At 38.2% G+C, this 20,545-nt stretch overlaps 1 protein-coding gene across 4 annotated transcripts in view; it reads right to left on the bottom strand.

The window, feature by feature from the left end:
- The window catches only part of dot1l (DOT1-like histone H3K79 methyltransferase), a 97,129-nt gene that overhangs the window by 34,389 nt on the left and 42,195 nt on the right, over positions 1-20,545 (bottom strand). For 3 of the 4 annotated variants that reach the window (XM_063032116.1, XM_063032115.1, XM_063032117.1), the window contains exons 9-17: positions 17,434-17,513; positions 15,726-15,794; positions 13,834-13,940; positions 12,225-12,266; positions 10,484-10,561; positions 9,259-9,487; positions 6,209-6,322; positions 2,718-2,809; positions 1,065-1,166 (exon numbers count right to left, since the gene is read on the bottom strand). In XM_063032116.1, the coding sequence (XP_062888186.1) occupies positions 1,065-1,166; positions 2,718-2,809; positions 6,209-6,322; positions 9,259-9,487; positions 10,484-10,561; positions 12,225-12,266; positions 13,834-13,940; positions 15,726-15,794; positions 17,434-17,513 (913 nt within the window). The remainder of the gene's footprint in view (positions 1-1,064; positions 1,167-2,717; positions 2,810-6,208; positions 6,323-9,258; positions 9,488-10,483; positions 10,562-12,224; positions 12,267-13,833; positions 13,941-15,725; positions 15,795-17,433; positions 17,514-20,545) is intronic. The other variant, XM_063032118.1, reaches the window with a different exon arrangement.

Raw genomic sequence — 20,545 nt, 5'->3', positions numbered from 1 at the left:
CACATCATGGTCATTAAATATTTAGAATTAAAAAAACTATGGGTGTTGAGGATTAAAACTGGGAAGAGAAGAGGAATTTGCTTAACAAAAATGGTTGAATCTAACATGACAATTTCTATAACCCCACTCAAATGAAACTTCTTTTAAACATAGGTTTCCTTTTGACAATTTTATGCAAACACTAGCTTTAAACCAACCAAACATTAGATAAGCTTGTAAACACATTCAGGGAATACAAGCTTTCGAATGAGAAAATAACTTCAGCCTTGACAATGTATGATACGGAGAAATAATATGGTTGAGCACTATTTCAAACGTCTCTTAATTTGCACTAAAACCATAATTTGCACTAAAAAATATCCCTTTTCCCCTACCTTCAGGCCAAATTTTATTTTGCTTTCCATACAGTTAAATCTGTTTTATATTTCCAGGTTTATACCTCCTGGTTAAGGCTCTGTGCATCTCAATGAAGATTCCTCAAAACATTTGGTTGAAGAGCCTCACTTTCTTGTCCTGCTCAGAGCCTCCGCAGAGAGCGCCACACTGAAACAGATGCCAGTTAGAAAAAACGTCACCTCTCTGAAGCCCATAAAAAAAAACCAGTGGCAGTTGTCAGCAAGGTGCAAGGCAAGCATGTGCCTTTCCTGTGAGCTGCTAATGCAGGCCACTGTTTCAATATTGTGTTTCTGAGCAATGTTTCGCAAAGGCCCCCAACTGTGAAAAGCTACACAGAACTTTGCCACCTGCCCTAACTTCTCAAGTTTTCAACCAGGGCATTCTGATATTAGATATTTGCTGAGGGTTCACATTGAAAGCCTTATAAAGGGAATAGGAATCGTAATTAAAACAGGGTGCCAAAATATTATTTGACATCAAGGTTGTGTGTGTACAATACAAACACAGGAATAGAGCACAGTGCAAGTAACTGATGACAGTGAATATTGCAAGGATTCCACTTGAAATGTTAACAAACTTGCATAATTTAGTAGTAGAGAGAGAGGCCTCATGTTCAAGGACTTAACAAATAGCTTTACACTCTACAGATGCAGCCACATTGTTAATACCTCTTCAAGTTTCTGCTGAAAAAGAAGGCGAACCTCTTCTTTCTGTGTCTGACAATGTCGAAACAGCTGCTGTGCCGTCCCTGTTAACTGCATGTTCTTCAACTGCAAAAGGAACATTATCACCTCTTGTTAATAGCTACCTACATAGATTTATATTTTCTGAAATTTGTCAAACAAAAAAAATTACACGAACTCTATTCCAAAATGGATCACATTTATAGAATACCACAGCAGAGATACAACCCCACATCTGTGCCAAACATGACAAATTTGACTAAATCTCATCCAACTGTACATAATATCCCCCATCTACCCAACCTCTTGAAATCCACTACTGTATCTGCTTCAATCACTACCCCTGCAGCCTGCTCCCGACACCTACCACTCCCCATGTAAAAACACTTGCCCTGCATATCTGCTTTAAATTCCCCCCCAACCTCCTTAAATGCATGCCCTCTAGTATTGTCTACCTTATATATAGGTTTCAAAAATTTATTACAAACCTATCACATTTTTACTCTACATCTGATGTTCCACAGAAAGCAAACCAAGTTTGTCCAACCGGTCCTTCGGAAGTCATACTCTCTGATCCAAGGAGCATCCTAATAAACCTCTTCTGATCCTTCACCAAAGCCTCCATATCCTGCCTGTAATGGGGCAATCAAAACTGCATGCAATACTCCAAGTGCAAAGTAACCTGGGGTGTCTTTGAATCCCTTAACATTAACAGAAACCCAAAAACAAAATACAGACAGCTGTTTTAAGAGGATTGGAACACACTTGCCCCTTCCTTGTAGGAATTTTATTTGGTGTGGCCCATCACATTTGTGAACATTATTGGTGAACTGAGTTAAGGAAAAACATTAAAATACTGCACTAGAGAAATCTGAAAAACAGTTATTAGAATGAGTCTGGTATGGAACACAAATTGAGAGTAAAGTAAAAAATGAAGTTCTCAACAATGAGCTGGGGACAAGTGTGGGTGTGGAAGGGGCAGTAGGGAAAAAGGAAATAATAAAGAAATGTGTGAGCAAGAGAAATTAGATTAGCAGTGATGTGCTGCATGTACTGGACTAAAACTTGCAAAGTTTAGAATTTTAGTTGTGTTTAAGTTATTTTTTAATATTTTAAGATAATTTACAATTCTTCCATTGGCTTTTAGCAGATTTTCTTAATATTATGTTCAGGAAGTAAAGCCCTTCATGTGTTTGACAGCTACTTCAAACTGTGGGCAGCTCCCTACACACCCAAAGTGGCTTTCTGCTGTGGCAAGACCAAGGCCTGGCCATAAGACTACAAGATCACATAGCATCTCTGCCGTCATCCGTATATTTCCTACAGCTTTGGGTTGAAAGTCAATGTTTGCACATCTGAGAAAAATGCAAGTCAATTTACCACATAGATCAGTGGTAAGGAGTGGGCAGTGTCATTAACAACACATTCTGTCATAAGGGAACTAATATTACATATTACACTAAAGCTCACTTTTGTCAAGATATTGAAATAAATGGTAACCATAGTACCTGGACATTCAAGTCAATGCTATCAACTTACAGCCTTCATTACCTTTAGCCCATTAATTCTGACATCATTTTCTTGAAGCGTATTACTGATGCACTCTAATTTTACCGTGAAATAAATCAGGCAGCGTACCTTTTCCTGGTCCAATAATTGCTGCAAGTTAGTCTTGTACTGAGGTGTCTTCATATATGCCATAAACTGCAGATACTGCAACCTGAAAGACTCTAGATTTGATCAAATACTAGTTAGTGCATAATTAATCACTTAAATTATCACATTTCTTCAATCAATATTCTAACAGGGAGAAAACACCTGTTTTTGTTTGGAGAATAACTTTCCAAAACCTCAGACTGCATTTTGAACTCATATCCAAGTCTTGGTAGACACTTTGTTGAAGAAATCCAGTTGCAGTATTGAACAAGTTGTTCTCTAATACTTAAATTACAAGCTTAAAATGAATATTAATATGTAAATGATTTAGCAGCAGAAGTTTAGCAAAACCAATATGGGCAGAAACTTGAAGTTCCAGTCTCATTGAACTGTACTGCACAGGATATTTTCAACTTTAAAGTTATCGATAAGCCAACAAAATTGTTGCTATAAATATAAATAAAAACAAGCTGTTAGAAATATTCAGCAGGAAGTATTAACCGGCTGAGTTTGTAGGGCACTTCCTATATTTCAAGATTTAAAAGCATGCTTTTAGCAAAGAGACAGTTATATGGGTACACTGCGGGGGGGGGGGGGGGAGATGCAAGAGATGCACCACACTGCCGATAAAGCAAGTTTCCAGTTTGTGTGTTAACAATATGACAACTAATAGTAGCAATAGAACATAACTAAGCACTTTGGTCCATTTCCCTCACAAGACCAAAGTGGCTGTAGTGATGAAGCAAAGGATCTGGTAATATAATTTTTCCACAATGATCAGAATCTCTTCAGTGTTATTGAGCTTCAACTAGAATATTGCCAACTTCCGCTACCGCTGCAGAAAACGGATCAAAACTACAAACATCAACTGGGGAAATCAACACGATTCCATGTTCATCATATCCTGGAGCCCTCTACTCTTTATTCCTCTCCACAGACACTACCTGACCTGCTCCTGCTAAGTTGTGTGTGTGTTACTCTGGATATCCAGCATCTACCGAATCTTTGTATTTAGGAGTCAAAAATAAAATTTATATTCTATCAGCAGCGTTCCATGTGGTTGGCCAAAACAAAAGGAGAATTATTTTTGACTTGTATTCCGCAATCTTAAGCCAACAGCAAATGAAGGTTCCTCAGCTTCAAGGGTCTATCCGCAGATTTTGCCATAACAGAGACCTGCCACATCATACCAGTGTCTCATTAATAATGTGTAAGGAATTTGATGGATAATTCATCTGCCAGCTCTTTCCACACAACTTTAAAGCAGCAGGTCTAGGTGCATTCACTTTTCAGAAATAACACAGAAACTCAAGCTGTGTCCAAATATTATGGAGTAAGCTTTACCCTTGCTTCCACTGCAGAGCATCAGAAAACTAATTCAAATCAAAGGTTTGGGCAGAAATTTTAACATGTTCATTCACAGTTTGCACAACCTTCAGTGCAAAGCATCATGTGAGCTACTGGTCAGCCAGCCTGATTATTGCAAAACTTTGATTAGGGCATTTAGTTCACTAATTGGGTCCCTACAATGAGCTTAAGTAGAAAAAAAAATCAGCAACTGCAAATCATAATCAACAGTCCTTATAAATAGCAATGGCTTAAATGTTAACTGCTTACTTCACTTTTGCAAGTCCAAATAACATTATTTTTTATGTCAAATCAAATAAAGTTCAATAAATCAGTTATAGAACCCCACAGCACAGAAACAGGCTCTTTGACCTACCTAGTCCATTCTACACTGTAATTCTGCCAACTCTCAGAGCTGCACCTGTACCACAGCCTTCCATACCCACACTTTGTAGTTACTCAAACTTCTCTTAAAAATTGCAATCCACATCCACCACTTCTGCTGGCAGCCCACTCCACACTCACACCATCCTGAGTGGAAAAGGCTGCCTTCAGAACCCCTTTAAAATATTTCACCTTTCACCCTTAACCTATGACCTCTAGTTCTAGTCTCACCCATCATCAGTGGAAAAGGCTAGCTTGCATTTACCCTATCTATACCCTACACAATTATCCTTACTTCTGTCAAAGCTCTCCTCATTCCCCTACACTCCAGGAAAAAAGTCTTAACCTGTTTAACATTTCCCTATAACCCAGGTCCTTAAATCCCAGCAACAACTTTATAACTTTTCTCTGTACTCTTTCAATCTTATTGATCTTCCATGTAGGGAGGTAACCAGAAATAGATAGAGTGATGTAATATCATTAGATATTATTCAGATTTTTTAATCAAGTCATTTTGCATCCCAACGACCTTTCCACTCTAACCTTCATGTCACTCAACCTCACACTAAACAAATAGGAAGAGAAAGCACAGATTTTCAATTTGCAACAGTATCCAGACTTCACAACCTTGATACATAATCACCAATGACAAGGTGCTGACTACCTTATTCAAGACAAACTATTTTCAAGTTCACTTGATATCCAGACTATGTTTTCTTCCAAGTTTCATCATGTCTAGTTCTTTTCCTGTCAACAATTTGAAAACTTATTTATAAGTTCAGCATGTATTACTGAATAAAGCTGCAATCAGATTTGTTGCAAATGGATAAAAGATGCCCTTTTAACGTACAACCCATCTGATTGTTAACAACGTTGGGGGTACAGGTTGGGGCGGGGGGGGGAGGGAAGATAACATGGCCAAAACGAATACCAATTAACAAATGAGGAGGAATTTCTTTAGCCAGAGGATGGTGAATCTGTGGAATTCACTGCCAAAGACAGTTATGGAGGCCAAGTCATTGGATATATTTTAAGCTGAGCTTGTAAGGTTCTCGATTAGAGGGTTACGGGGAAAAGCCAGGAGAAAGGGGCTTAAAGGGATAGTATATCAACTATCAGAAATCGATGGACCAAACAGCTAATTCTGCTTCCAAGTCTTATGGTCTAATAGGCCTACAAGGTAGTTGTAAGCTCCCATTGAGATGGATAATGCAAAGGATATGATTAGTTTGTACCTTAAATTTTCTCATTGAAGTAGGACAGTTACATAACAAAGTTGTCACAAAAAGAACAAAATTCCCAGGGGCTACACATGCAAGTTTAAATCCAGTCATGCCCAACATTCAAAATTCTACAATAATTGAAGTCCAAAATGGTAGAGTTTACATTCATCTGCATTGATTTATATAACTAAATAATCTGGCATTATTAATATGTTAGGTTTATCATTTACTATTTCAAAGAAACCTAGATACTGAAACAAGAAATTGATGAGCTAATATTCCTGTGTGACAACAGTACAGCTTAAAAGCCAAGTGTATTGACTGACTTTTGAAGTTGACAATTGAAACAACTATAAAAGCAACAGACAATATAAAAGATAAAGACAGAACAGTATTGCAGGCAATGATAGCTTTGTAAAGACCAAAGCAGAGAGAATCAAAATTAAAATTTATATACAGTTCAGAACAGCCATATAATTCAAAGCAGATACACAAGCACCAAACAGCAGCAATACTCACCTAGCAGCTTCTGTAGTGCAGGTGGTGTAGGACCCAGTAAAAACTGATTGGGTGAATAGCGTTGCACTTTGGGAGGTAGTTGGTAAAACGGACTATGAGGTGACTTGTATGCATCTGAAAAAGGAAAGCAATGGACTGGAGGTTTTCCTGAGCTATAATGTTGCAAATCAGCTCTTACTAATCATGTTATTTAGCAAATAGCACACCAGACAATACATGTGGCTTTATAGAAACATAGAAACATAGAAAATAGGTGCAGGAGTAGGCCATTCGGCCCTTCGAGCCTGCACCGCCATTCAGTACAATCATGGCTGATCATCCAACTCAGAACCCTGTACCTGCCTTCTCTCCATACCCCCTGATCCCTTCAGCCACAAGGGCCATATCTAACTCCCTCTTAAATATAGCCAATGAACTGACCTCAACTGTTTCCTGTGGCAGAGAATTCCACAGATTCACCACTCTCTGTGTGAAGAAGTTTTTCCTCATCTTGGTCCTAAAAGGCTTCCCCTTTATCCTTAAGCTGTGACCCCTCGTTCTGGACTTCCCCAACATCGGGAACAATCTTCCTGTAAATACTTAAAAAAGCTTTTAGTATCTTCTTTGACATTAGTCACCAACTTCCTGTCATAACTTATCTTTTCTTTCCGAATGACCTTCTTTGTTTCCTTCTGCAAATTTTTAAAAGCTCCCCAATCCTCTATCTTCCCACTAGCTCTGGCTTCCTTGTATGCCCTCCCTTTTGCTTTTACTTTGGCTCTGACTTCACTTGTCAGCCAAGGTAGTGTCCTTCTTCCCTTTGAAAATTTCTTCTTACTTGGAATATATCTGTCTTGTACTTCCCTCATTTTTCACAGAAACTCCAGCCATTGCTGCTCTGCTGTCCTTCCTGCAAATGTCCCTTTCCAGTCAACTTCGGCCAGTTCCCCTCTCATGTTATTGTAATTTCCTTTATTCCACTGAAATACCAACACATTGGATTTTACTTTTTCCCCTCTCAAATTTCAATGTGAACTCGATCATATTGTGATCACTGTTCCCTAAGGGTTCTTTAACCTTAAGCTCTCTTTAACACCTCCAGATCATTGCACTACACCCAATCTAGCACAGCCGATCTCCTAGTGGGCTGAACAACAAGCTGTTCTATAAAAAGCCATCCCTTAAGACATTCTCCAAATTCTCTCTCGAGCTCTAGTACTGACCTGGTTTCCCCAATCCATTTTCATGTTAAAATCCCCAAGGATTATCATGACATTGTCTTTCTGATATGCCTTTTCTATCTTCCTCACAACAATATCTTAGAAGCAATAATTCTCTTTGAGGCGGCCTTAGGGTGTGAATGACATGATCCATGACAGAATGTATGTAGAAGTCACAGATAGCTTGCAAAATACCACTTGGATGCTCCACAACACTTCTGGGACAAAGTTCAGTTGACAGATGAGACAAAAGTTGAAATTTTTTGGCAGAAATGTTTGGAAGAAAAAGGACACTGCACACCAACACTTTATCCCAACCGTGAAGCTCAGTGGAAGAAGCGTCACGATTTGGGCTGCTTTGTTGCCTCAGGGCTTGGGCAGCTTGCAATCATTGATGGAACAATGAATTCAAAATTGTATCAAGATATTTCACAGGAGAATGTCAGAGTAGCAGTCCATCACCTGAAGCTTAATAGAAGTTGGATGATGCAACAAGCAACTGATCCAAAACACAAGGGGAAATCAACAGAATGGTTTAAAAAGAAGAAAATTTGTGCTTTGGAAGGCAGAGTCCAGATTGAGATCCTACGGCATGACTGAAGATTGCTGTTCATGCAAGGTATCCCAAAATATTGATGAACTGAAAAATTTGTATGGAGGAACGGACTAAAATTCCTCCTCACCATTGTGCAAGTCTGATCAGCAACTACAGGAGACATTTGGTGGAGGTTATTGCTGCTAAAAAAAGGTTTTACCAGATATGAAATACAAGAATTCACATACTTTTTCCAGCCTAGACTATGAATGATTAAATAACATGTTCAATGAAGTCATGAAAAATACAATTGTTCGTCTGTTATTAGTTGAGGCAGATTGTGTTTGTCTATTACTGTGACTTAGATGAAGATCATCAACATTATCAAAGGAGGGCAAGAACATTTACAAAGCAAAAGCAGCAAATTGACAAAAACCACTTAGGCAAGACCAAAATTAACATTAAACTCCACCTATTGTAATTAAAGACCCAAATTTTATTACAACTGAATCAAGGCCAACTTAACAGGTTTATGTGCAAATATTTTAATAGCAAGTTATTATGCCAAAATATAATGAAAAATATGGCATTTAGCCATATTTAACAACTGCATAATATTTTTATGTATTTCTTGTCAACTACTCAAGAGTGGGTCTAGATGTAACACCCTGTTGCAGGGGTTCCCAACCTAAAGTCCACGGACCCCCCAGTTAACGGTAGGGATCCATGACAGTAAAAAAAAGGTTGGGAACCCCTGCCCTATCACATGTCAGATCTGGATATGTTAGTTATATTTTCACCAGTGAACTAATTTTTCCTCAATCCCAATTAAGGTCATGCATGTGGATGCTGAATCTTCATGTATGTATTTAAAATAACCATACTTCAGGTCAGAAGCATGCAAAGTAATAGGTTAAATTTAGCACCTTGTTAACTAGTAAATATCAGTTAATGCTTACTAAAAATTTATCCCTAAGCCTTTACAGAATTTGAGTGAACAAGTTACTCAATAGTTAAAAAGACACTGCTTACAATTTACCAGAGATAGGAAAACCATTGGAAATTATAATGAATTTTCAATATTTCTGCATTGAATTTATAATTTAGCTTAAAGTAATTAAATGCAACTTAACAATGCATTTAGAAGTATCGAGTGCATGTGGTTTAAGACTCTGCTAATACAGTAATGTAATCGTACCTGAAGGCATTCTTTGGTGCCATTAAATTAGGCAACGTTAATGAAAATGAATAAAACTACAAGGCTTTTTACTTGCCCATTGACAGAACAAAACAGGGAAACTGACTGCAGAACTTACCCTGAGGTGAGGATGCCGATAGAGTCTGAGCATGTAAAAGATCCAGTGCAGATTGGCTTTTCTTTGTATTTCTTTTCGAAATTGCAGTGCTCATTTTCTTGGGGCGCCCTCTTTTTTTCACTGCAATTCTCTTGCCTTTGTTAATTATTTTGCTCTTCCGTGGTTTAGCAGGTGAAGCTGATTTTTTAATTCCGGTTACCCCAATTTTCTCCTCTTCAGGACCAGAATCCTGCCAGTGAGAATGCCAGTTGCATTAGCATTATTAGGACATAATAAGGAGTCAATTTTGTTGATTATTCGATACGAAATTTTGCATTTCACTAATGCAGGCTTGTTCAACCAAGGTTCAGACACTAATATAATCAGTAGCCAGCTGGATGAAAAGTATTTATCTCATCTAGAGATACAGCCCTACAAATTGTACCACCCAGCAACCCAACTAACCTTAGCCTAATCGCAGGACAATTTACAATTATCAATTAACCCACTAACCGGTACATCTTTACAATCTGGAAGGAAACCAGAGCACCTGGAAGAAACCCAAGTGTTCACAGGAAGGATGTACAAACTTCTTTCAGACAGCATCAAAAATGAATTCCCATGCCCTAAGCTGTAATTGTGTCACACTAACCACCACACTGTATTTCAGAAATATTTTATATATAAATATTTACTAAGATAACTAGGTTATGCCTTCAACAGGCAGAAGGAGGGAACATACAAATGGCAAGAAGGACAAGGACATGACAAAATACCAAGGAGTTGCAAAGATGAGAAAAATCAGTAAAATTATCCTCTGTGGTAACAGGCAAGAATTTAATCAGACAAATGTTGTAAAGTACAAACTTAAATTCAGGAAGCTGCTTCGAAACCAAGTGCTCATAACCAAACGATCAGTCAGGGGAGAATAACTGACATCTTGGCCTGGTCTATTTGTGATTTCATGCCCAATGTAGTTGGCTCAAATGTGCTCTGAAATGGGCTAGCTCTCAGTTCAAGGGCAATTAGGGATAATAGTAAATAGTGGCACTTCTAGCACTACCACCAAAACCAAAAGTAGAAATGATCCAGCACCTAAAAAAAAATTTCCAATGTCACTTTATATGAACGAGATTACAAAGAGTGAATTAGATGCTGGTTGATGAATCACAAGCACAACTGCCCAAATAGTATTGTGCAGTTGCCCCTTGACAAAGAGATATTTCACACAAATTAAGTGCATTACCTTGGTTGGAGTTGTTGTACTACTCTTATTTTCTTTGTTTTCCTTTTGTTGTCTACGTCTAGCTGCCTCTTGTTCCTCCTGTAACCAAAATATCAAAATTTCATTCATATTGTGTGGACTACAGATTCATGAAATGACCTCTCATATTTCTCACCAAAGCCAAGAGTCATTTTCAAACTAATTGTTTTGAGAAACAGAAATCATCATATTTAATTAAACCTCTGGAGCAACACTCATTGAAAGAGCAAGAAGAAAAATCAATATTTCAGCTTCGCTCAGCACTATATTTCTAGGCACAGTAGCACTGCAATTAGTGTAATGCTATTACACCACCAGCTGTAAAATTAGGGTTCAATTCCCTCCGCTGTCTGTAAGGAGTTTGTATGTTCTCCCTGTGACCCCATGGGTTTCCTTGGGGTGCTCCAGTTTCCTCCCACATTCCACAGACATATGGTTAAGGGTCAATGAGTTGTGGGTATGCTATGTTGGTGGTGGAAGTGTGGCGACACTTGCAGGCTGTTCAGCACAATCCTCACTGATTTGATTTGACGCATTTCACTGTTTCGATGCGCATGTGACAATAAAAGCTCAAACATTTTTATGCCATGGACCAATACCATTAAGCAAGGGGTCCATGGACACCAGGTCAGGAACCCCTATCCTAGTAAGTTTTCTCCCACATCTCAAAGACATGCAAAATAGTTCCTGCAAATCACTTCTGGTATACGTGGGTGATAGAATCAGTGGGATGTTAATAGGGCACCACAGAAGGAACTGATTGCAGAGAAGCTAGTGGAAAATGGGTGGCATGGGGTGTTAAAGTTCAAGTTTATTGTCATCTGATTGTACATATATACAATCAAATGAAACAAAGTTTCTCCAGACCATGGTGCACTCATAAAACATACATCACACACAGCACCTAAACCAAAATATTAACACAATAAAATATTATTCAAAATGCATGTAGTGCATAGCACTAGTCCTGATGTTCCCGTACTTCTTTCTTGCAAGTAGTGGGTCAAAGATATTGTGGAATGGGTGGTAGAGATCATCAACAATGCTTCTTGCCTTTCATCATCAATGTTCCTGGTAAATGTCACAAACAGGGGGGAGGCAGACTTTAGTGATGCTCTCGGCAGTTTTTACTGTCCTCTGTAGGGTCTGCGGTCCAATGCCTTGCACTTTCCGTACACACAATGATACAGCCAGACAGGACACTCCTGACGTGCTCATGCAGAAAGTTGCTAGTGTGGGCGATTGCTCTGAGAGCCAGATTAAACACAATGGGTCAAATGGCCTCCTTGAATGACATTAAACAGAGTAAATACAAATCCTAATAAGAAACAAATAGCCCATGCGAATCAGTTACCATTCACACCAATTTACGCTGAGCTTTTCATATTTAGAATTACATTTACTCTCAAATTAATTGCTTAACATGCAATTTACTCTTCTGGTCCATCTTCTCCAAAAGATTATTCCATTGGTTCAGGAATCAATTTTGTTCCAACACAACTACACTCCACATCTTCAGATGATTATATTTCTACTGGTATAGAGGTATAAAAGAACACAAGGAATAGGAGCAGGAATTGGCCATCTGACCCGTCGAGGCTGCTCTGGATTGCGGTTAATCTGGCTGTGGACTCAGCTACACCTACCTGACTTTTCCCCAAATTACTTATTTATTGACTTCAAATGCATTAAGTGCAATAATTTTAACAATTTCAAAACTTACCCTGAGTTTTGGATTTTTGAGACTAGAAAAGTAGTTTTCAAGCTGAAATGGAAAACAAAATAGGTTATTTGCTATTTTCCAGTTGCAACTCCAAAGTCAATATACAAATCGATGACAAACTTAATGACCAGCAAAAGGAAGCTGCAATAGTGGCAATTAACAGAAACCATTGCCATGTTTTTGTCTGTCTATCACCTGGGAGATCAATGAGATTCCACAGATTCAGACAATTTTCATTCCTGGCACCATTCTTGGTATTACTCTACATGCTAAGAATGCAAGATAAGAAGGGCGCTGAAAATGCCATGTTGGTGCCAGAATGTGTGGTAATATTCAAGGGCTACCCCTAGCATATTCTTGGGTTGCGCTGGATGCTAATGCAAATAGTGCATTGTACTGCATGTTTCAGTGTACATGTGATAAATAAATAGATATGCCACAACTGGCCACTCCATCATTCAACAACACCTTGTCTGCCAACTCAGTGCTACCTTCAATTTCCCTTTAATACTCTGTAATTAATCAATCGGTCTTAAACATCATCTGCAACCAAGCCTCTGCCGCTCTCATAGAGAATCACAAAGATTTACTATCACCTGGGTGAGGGAATTTCTCCACACCAGTTTTCTGAATGGCTGACCAATTAAACTGAGGAAGTGAACCCTGGCTTGAGGTAGAACAAGCAAGGGAAGCATCATGCCTGTATCTACTCCTATGAGAAATTTATATTTCAAAAACAAGTTACTGTTACTGTTTATGAGAAAAATTAAGACTTTTAACCAATGATTTTTAGAGTCAGAGTGGTAGAAAAGTACAGCACAGAAACAGTCTCTTTGGCCCATTTAGTCCACGCCGAGCCATTTAAACTGTCTACTCCCCATTGATCTGCACCTGAACCATAGCTCTCCATACCTCTACCATCCATATACCTATCCAGAGTTTTCTTAAACTTTGAAATCAAGCTCACATGCACTACTTGCGCTGGCAGTTCATTCCACGTTTTTCTTATGCCATCGCCAAGACACCAATAATCCTACAATCTGAATCAAGTTTAATACCACTAGTATATGTTGTGAAATTTGCAGTTTTATGGCATCAGTACAGTGCAATACATAAAAAGCTATAAATTACACTAAGAAATATATATTTTAAATTAAATAAGGAGTGCAAAAAGAGAGCAAAAATAGTGAGTTAGTGTTCATGGGTTGGTTCATCGTCCATTCAGAAATTTGATAGTGGAGGGGAAGCAGCAAGGACACCAAAGTAGCGTAGCAGTTAGTGTGATGCTATTACAACTCCGGGCAGATTTCAGAGTTCAATTCCGGCGTCATCTGTCAGGAGTTTGTATATTCTCCCCGTGGCCATGTGGGTTTCCTCCAGGTGCTCCATTTCCTCCCACAGACCAAAGAATTACCGATTAGTAGTTTAACTGGTCATTGCAAATTGTCCTGTGATTAAGGCTAGTGCAAAATAGATCAGTTGTTGGGCGGTGCAGCTCGTTTGGCTGGAAAGGCCTGTTCTGCATTGTATCTCTAAATAAAATAAAGCTGTTCCTAAAACAGTGTGTGTAAATAAGGAACTTTTCTGGCAACTAAAATATTTTACTTACTATGGTCCGGTCAATTGTATGCAGGTAGTAGGAAACTGGTTTACCAGTCCATGAAACTGATCCTCGCAGTGGTGATAACTCCACAACCTTCATAATGGTGCCAATATCTTTGAAGAGTCACAGAAATAAACAGTTTTTGATTAATTCCTTTTTAAGTTCTAATATTACACAAGAAATCTTTTATTGTCTTTACAAGGTTTCAAAAAAAAGTAGTTAATGAAAAGCAGCAAGCAGTTCTATGAATTACTAACTACAATGATGTACTGACAGCAACACATCTCAACTACAGTAGATTTAGCTCCAAGTTTCATTTAAGGAAATGAAAAGTGATCAGTTCTGGTCACCTCACTACAGGAAGGATGTGGAAACTACAGGAAGGGTGCCGAGGAGATTTACAAGGATGTTTCCTGGATTGGTGAGAATGCCTTATGAGAATAGGTTGAGTGAACTCTGCCTTTTCTCCTTGGAGTGACAGAGGATGAGAGGTGACCTGATAGAGTTGTATAAGATGAGAGGCACTGATCATGTGGATAGTCAGAGGCTTTTTCCCAGGGCTGAAATGGCTAATACAAGAGGACACAGTTTTAAGGTGCTTGGAAGTAGGTCCAAAGGAGATGCCAGAGGTAAGTTGTGTTTTTTTTAAAACGCAGAGAGTAGTGAGTGCGTAGAATGGGCTGCAGGCGACAGTGGTGGAGGCAGATACAATAGGGTCTTTTAAGAGACTCCTGGATAGGTACATGGAGCTTAGGAAAAGAGGGCTGTGGGTAATCCAGAGGTAATTTCTAAAGTAAGTACCTGTTCGGCACAGCACTGTGAGCCAAAGGGCCAGTATTGTGCTGTAGGTTTTCTATGTTTCTATGTTCAAAAATTTAAAATTGCCACTTACAGCATGTAAAGTATTTGAAACCCCCAAAATATCTCTAAAGTTATACAAAGATTTAACAGCTAGACTTCCAAACATGTCAGAAATGTCTCTTTTGCACATGCTCAATTGGCAACGACTTTCAATTATATTCTAGCTCACAGGTAACTGCTCTTGCACCCAGCCCACACCCATGGAAAAGCTTTCACACATAAATAATTTTAATAAAACACATTTTTCCTAAAGCCTTCTTAAATTATTAATTTTCTAACTATTACAAAGCCTCAGTAGGCTGTATTTTTGACTTCCCATCACTCCAAACTTAATTATTGATCTACCTACATCTGCACTTCCTAAAGCTCTATAGAATGTTCCTCATAGAAGTCATAACACCAATAATTTTTCCTTTTATTAAACATTGCAGTGTTAAATACTTGCCAAAAACTTGATTAACTTGCTTCTCAACATTCTTCTACCTCCTGAAGCAATTTTGGGGCAGGGTAGACAACATCCAACCAGTAATGGGAGTATGAAGTTTAGAGTTACTACTTTCTCCTTAGGAGAAAGTTGTTTGGCCACATGTATTATTACAGCACATTGTGCCATGAACTAAGATGAATTCAATTAGTAAAAAACAAGAAAATACTCAACTCGTTTCCACTAGACAGTAACATGGCCTAATACCAAGCCTGTGTCAGTTAGTGTGGTGTAAGAATGTATAATGAAATTGAAAAGAAATTTCATTAAAGTATAAAACGATATTCATTTCACGAGCAGAGACGAAAATGACTGATTTTCTCAGTCCAGCAAAGGGCTTTGGGACAGACATAAATATCATTACTAATGCATTCCTCCAATTCAATAATTAAAAAATTCAGAGATCTACAGAAATTTGTCATAATACATGCAAGTTAATCTTTTATAAAGGTATAGTTTCACAAAATAGATTGAAGGATAAAGGGTTAGAATATTCAAGTCATATCTGAGAAATCCCATTCTCAAAAGGTACTTAACAAATGAAAAAACTTACCACTCAAATTCCTGCTATTTATTCTGAAATTCAATGGCGCAAAGGGCTTGGAAGAGACAATTTTACCACCTGTAAAAATGACAAGAAACATCATTGTCTCACATTCCTCAAAATCCACTGCCTACCCTTTCAAATACATTTTTCCATATAGAATTTTGTGAATAATCAAGGTTAGGCAAGGATAAATGAAGGACAATTATAAAAACAAAATCAAGTCAATTAAGTAAATTAGCAAATTACAACCCCTGAATACACAAACAACAGGAATTCTGCAGATGCTGGAAATTCAAGCAACACACATCAAAGTTGCTGGTGAACGCAGCAGGCCAGGCAGCATCTCTAGGAAGAGGTCCCGGCCTGAAACGTCGACTGCACCTCTTCCTAGAGATGCTGCCTGGCCTGCTGTGTTCACCAGCAACTTTGATGTGTGTCCCCTGAATACAGCCTTGTTGAACTTGTAGAGAGGTTCTAACTCCTGGCCTACATTCAAATGACCATAAACAACCATCAAATAGTAATCTATCATGAACACAAAGATAGAGCATACGCCATGGCTATTCAACTGGGGCTATTTTTATTGAAGATAAATAGGAGGGATAAACAGACCAAGTAGTTCTATAAAAGTACAACATGATATTCATTTCAGGAGCAGAGACAAAAAATACTGATTTTTTCATTCAAAGGGCATTTGGACAGAGACATGAATAACTGCCACATAAAAACAGGTTTCACGACATATGCCAGTGATATTAAACCTGATTCTGAAGCAATGATTGCATGTAGTACAATAAAATGTGTATAGTACACGGAGATGGAAGTGTAAGCATAAATACAAGAGAGAAAGAGGATAGTATAACACACCCAAACAGGTGCACATTCACAGTCGACTACCTAACAAGTATGAGAACAAGCATATGCAAAGAAAAATTATTTTAAAATGTTTCAAGCAGATTACTCTACTCTCAATCTTGGTTTACTCATGACAAGCCAAACAGCTAACAAAGCACTGCAGCCACTCACAGCACATCTAATGCTGATTTAAGAAACCAGAGTCAAATTTTACCTAAAAACCGGGTATACTGTATACTTCTGTTGAAGAATTGCACTGAATCAAACAGCACAAAAGAACACTATTCAAGACTTTCAGTCTCTCGGTTTCAGAAATCTGGTGCTGCTGCTACTCTCCCACCCATTGCTCATACACATATTTTTAATTCCCTTTTGAAAGCCACCGATTAATCGCCCTTCACTGCCTTGTCAGGCAATGAAATACAGATGTTAACTGTTTGCTACATGGAAGGAGCTTTTCTATGTATCACCTTTGGTACTTTTCCAATCATGAATCTGAAATTGAGAACTCCATGTCAACATAAAGTGTTCCCAGGATTGCAAACTATGAAGCACTTTTCCAAATTCAGATTATTACTTGGCCCAGTGTTATCACATAAAAGCATTGGAAATAATTCAGAAAATGTGTAGCTCAGGTGGTTGACTGTTGAGTTGAGTTGCCAAGATCAGAGAACAACTCAACCCAAATATAAAAGCATGTTACAATGAAGAATATCTTGTAACAAGCTTCTTCAAGCTCAACAATAAAATCCATCACATTTCTGTTCTACTCTTTCATTGTTAGAAAATCCATCAATTTGGAGCCACTCAGCAAAATCCTGCATTATCAAAATCTTGGAGAAAAGATAAAACTTCTTACCTTCTTTCATGTTTGCAAATCGTTCCTTCAGCTGGTGATCCACCTCGGGACCAAAGGCAAAATTATTCACAAACACAACACTGCAAAGAAATACTGAAAATATAATCTTTCAACCATCCAAAGTTGTAACCTAAAGTAATACACATGTAATCAAATCAATTCACTGTGACAAATTTTACATCACACCAAAGCACAAACAAAAACATTTATATTATTTACCACACACAAAAGGGCCAGTTGACAGTTATGAATGCAGAAATTTTAAGTAACAAAACGAAAAGTCCAAACAACTTACCACCAAAGTAAACTTTTGCAGTTACCATAAAGTTAAAACACAAAGAACTGCAAATACTCAAGCAGTTCTGAAATGTTACCCCTTCTACTCTTTACATGGCCATTGCCAAATACAGCAGACAGCTCAAAATATTCTGGTTTATTCAAAACACATGCATTGTTTCAGATATGACTTTGTGAAAGCTGTTATCTTTCGAAACTGCAATGGATTTGACACCATCAGAAGAGCAAATTAAAAATAAATACAGAAAAACTATAAAAACCCTCAAATTTGTGTGAGATGTGAGAATTCTGGGAGACCTCTAGGCTCCCGGATAACCACATCTGCAGTAGGTACACTGAACTGCAGCTCCTAAGAGAATATGTTAAGGAACTGAGGCTGGAAGTGTATGGTCATGCACTTTTGGTAGAAGGAATAAAAGCATAGACTATTTTCCAAATGGGGAGAAAATTTAAAAATCCAAGGTACAAATGGATTTGGGAGTCCTCGTGCAAGATTCCCTTGAGGTTAACTTCCAGGTTGAGTCAGTGGTGAGGAAGGCAAATGCAATGTTAACATTCATTTTGAGAGGACAAGAATATAGAAACAAGGATGTAATGCTGAGGGTTTATAAGGAACTGGTGAGGCTTCACTTAGAAAACTGTGAGCAGTTTTGAGCCCCTTACCTAAGAAAGGATGTGCTGACATTGGAGAGGGTTTAAAGCAGGTTCATGAAAATGGCTTATTATATGAGGAGCGTTTGATGGCTTTGGGACTGTACTCTCTGGATCTGGAAGAATGAGGTAGTATCTCATTGAAACCTATGAAATGTTGAAAGGCCTAGATAGAGTGGATGTGGAGAGGATGTTTCCTATAGTGGGGAGTTTAGGACCAGAGGGCACAACCTCAGAATAGAGGGTCATCCACTTAGAACAGAGATGTGGAGGAACATTTTTAGCAAGAGGGTGCTGAATCTGTGGAATTCTTTGCCACAGGCATCGAATGTACTTAAGGCAGAGGTTGATTAATTCTTGACAAGTCAGGATGTGAAAGGTTATGGGGAGAAGGCAGCAGGAGAACAGGGTTGAGGAAGAAATACATCAGCCATGATCATCTCCACCTACCTGCCTTTTCCCCATAACCTTTAATTCCCCTACTATGCAATGCCCTAGTTCTGCTCCATGTGTTATGGTCGAACTACTACAGTTACAATAACAAAGGCAATGTGAAGATTAGAATCTTCTGACCTGGATGAATTAAACTATGAATGCCTTTGTGGGCTCTACGTAATTCAAACAAAAAGTTAAATCTATCTTACAAGCTTTGGGGTCAAAAGCAATCCCAATGTTCAGATAATGAACAAGACAGAAATTAAGCACTTGTTAGGGATAAAAATCAAAATTAGTACTTTCTGAATATCTTAAGGAAAAGGGAGTTCAAAGAATAAATTATGCAAAGTTTGGACAAACTACCTAGTGTGAGAAGCTAATTTAAATAATGAAGAATGTACATAATTTAAATAATGAATATCATACTAGAAACATGCAATGTGATGAGCAGTCTAATGTACACTGCAGTCTTGGCATTCAAACTATAATTTGCATATGGGTGCTTATATTCCTTACAAACATAATTTAGCCCCAATAATTCAATACCAGTTTTAAATTGTTAGTAAAGCAGGTTTTTAAATATACACAAGGTAATACATTAATTATTAATACATTATTAGCTGAAGACAGTACAGACTACATTAGAGCACCTGACATGAATCAAAAACAATGAACCAAGAACATGATTACATCTTGTTATTAACAAATACAATAGATGGTCCAAATAAGGTTCTCTAGAAACACAATGAGATCATTAACAATTGTACTTATAGACCTTAATCAAAACTGGTCAATATTGGACCGATGCAGCATCAATCCCAGTTCAAGGATAATCACAGGAAAGGAAACCTAAACGTGAAACATTTAAAAGATTTAATCGAGAAGAAGAAATGACTCTTGATTGCAGCAGAAAACAAATTTTTGAAGGCTGCAAAAAAAGAACTGGAAACAGGATGGAATATAGATCAAAATATTCCAAGAATACAGTACAGGCGGGAGGAGAAGATGGTGGCGCACCTCCGTGTGCGCAGCCCTCCGGTGAAAAATGATATCGTATCTGTTAAATAGGGGCCATGGACAATTCTGATTTGATGGAGAATGGACGTGAAAGCACAGAGGAACATCTGGAGAAATTTCTGAAACGCCCGTTCGCTGCTGTCGTTACTGCGTGGTCGGGAATCTTTTGGAGGGTAGGCCTCAAAATCCCCGGCCTTGCCTGCTTTTGGCAGCCGAGAAGGAGGTCGAATTGTTCGGACTTGAGATGACGCTCAGTACTTGGTGTCGGAGAGCTGATCAGAGCTTGAAGTTTTCGGATGACTCAGAGTCGGATTGTGGTCGGCATGGCAGGGAGAGTTTTTCTTCCTTCTCCCGTCTGCACGAGATGTGGGACATTTGAGAAGCTTTGAACTTTACTGTGCTCATGGACTTCTTCATCAAGTTATGGTATTGTGCACTGTTGTAACTATATGTTATAATTATGTGGTTTTGTTAGTTTTTTCAGTCTTGGTTTGTCCTGTGTTTTGTGATATCACACCGGAGGAAATAATGTATCATTTCTTAATGTATGCATTACTAAATGACAATAAAAGACTACGTGTCTTCATAATCATACATCTGAAGATTTCCACATCTTAAGAATGTTAAGACGAAGGATAGCATTAGGAAACAAAATCCGAAGAAAAATACCAGTTACTGACCCAAATAGGAGATATGACCAGAGATGACCAAA

This window comes from Mobula hypostoma, chromosome 24 (assembly GCF_963921235.1).
Source record: "Mobula hypostoma chromosome 24, sMobHyp1.1, whole genome shotgun sequence".
Taxonomy (NCBI): Eukaryota; Metazoa; Chordata; class Chondrichthyes; order Myliobatiformes; family Myliobatidae; genus Mobula; species Mobula hypostoma.
Note: the sequence above shows the minus strand (reverse complement) of the source record. Positions and strands in the feature narration are given on the sequence as shown.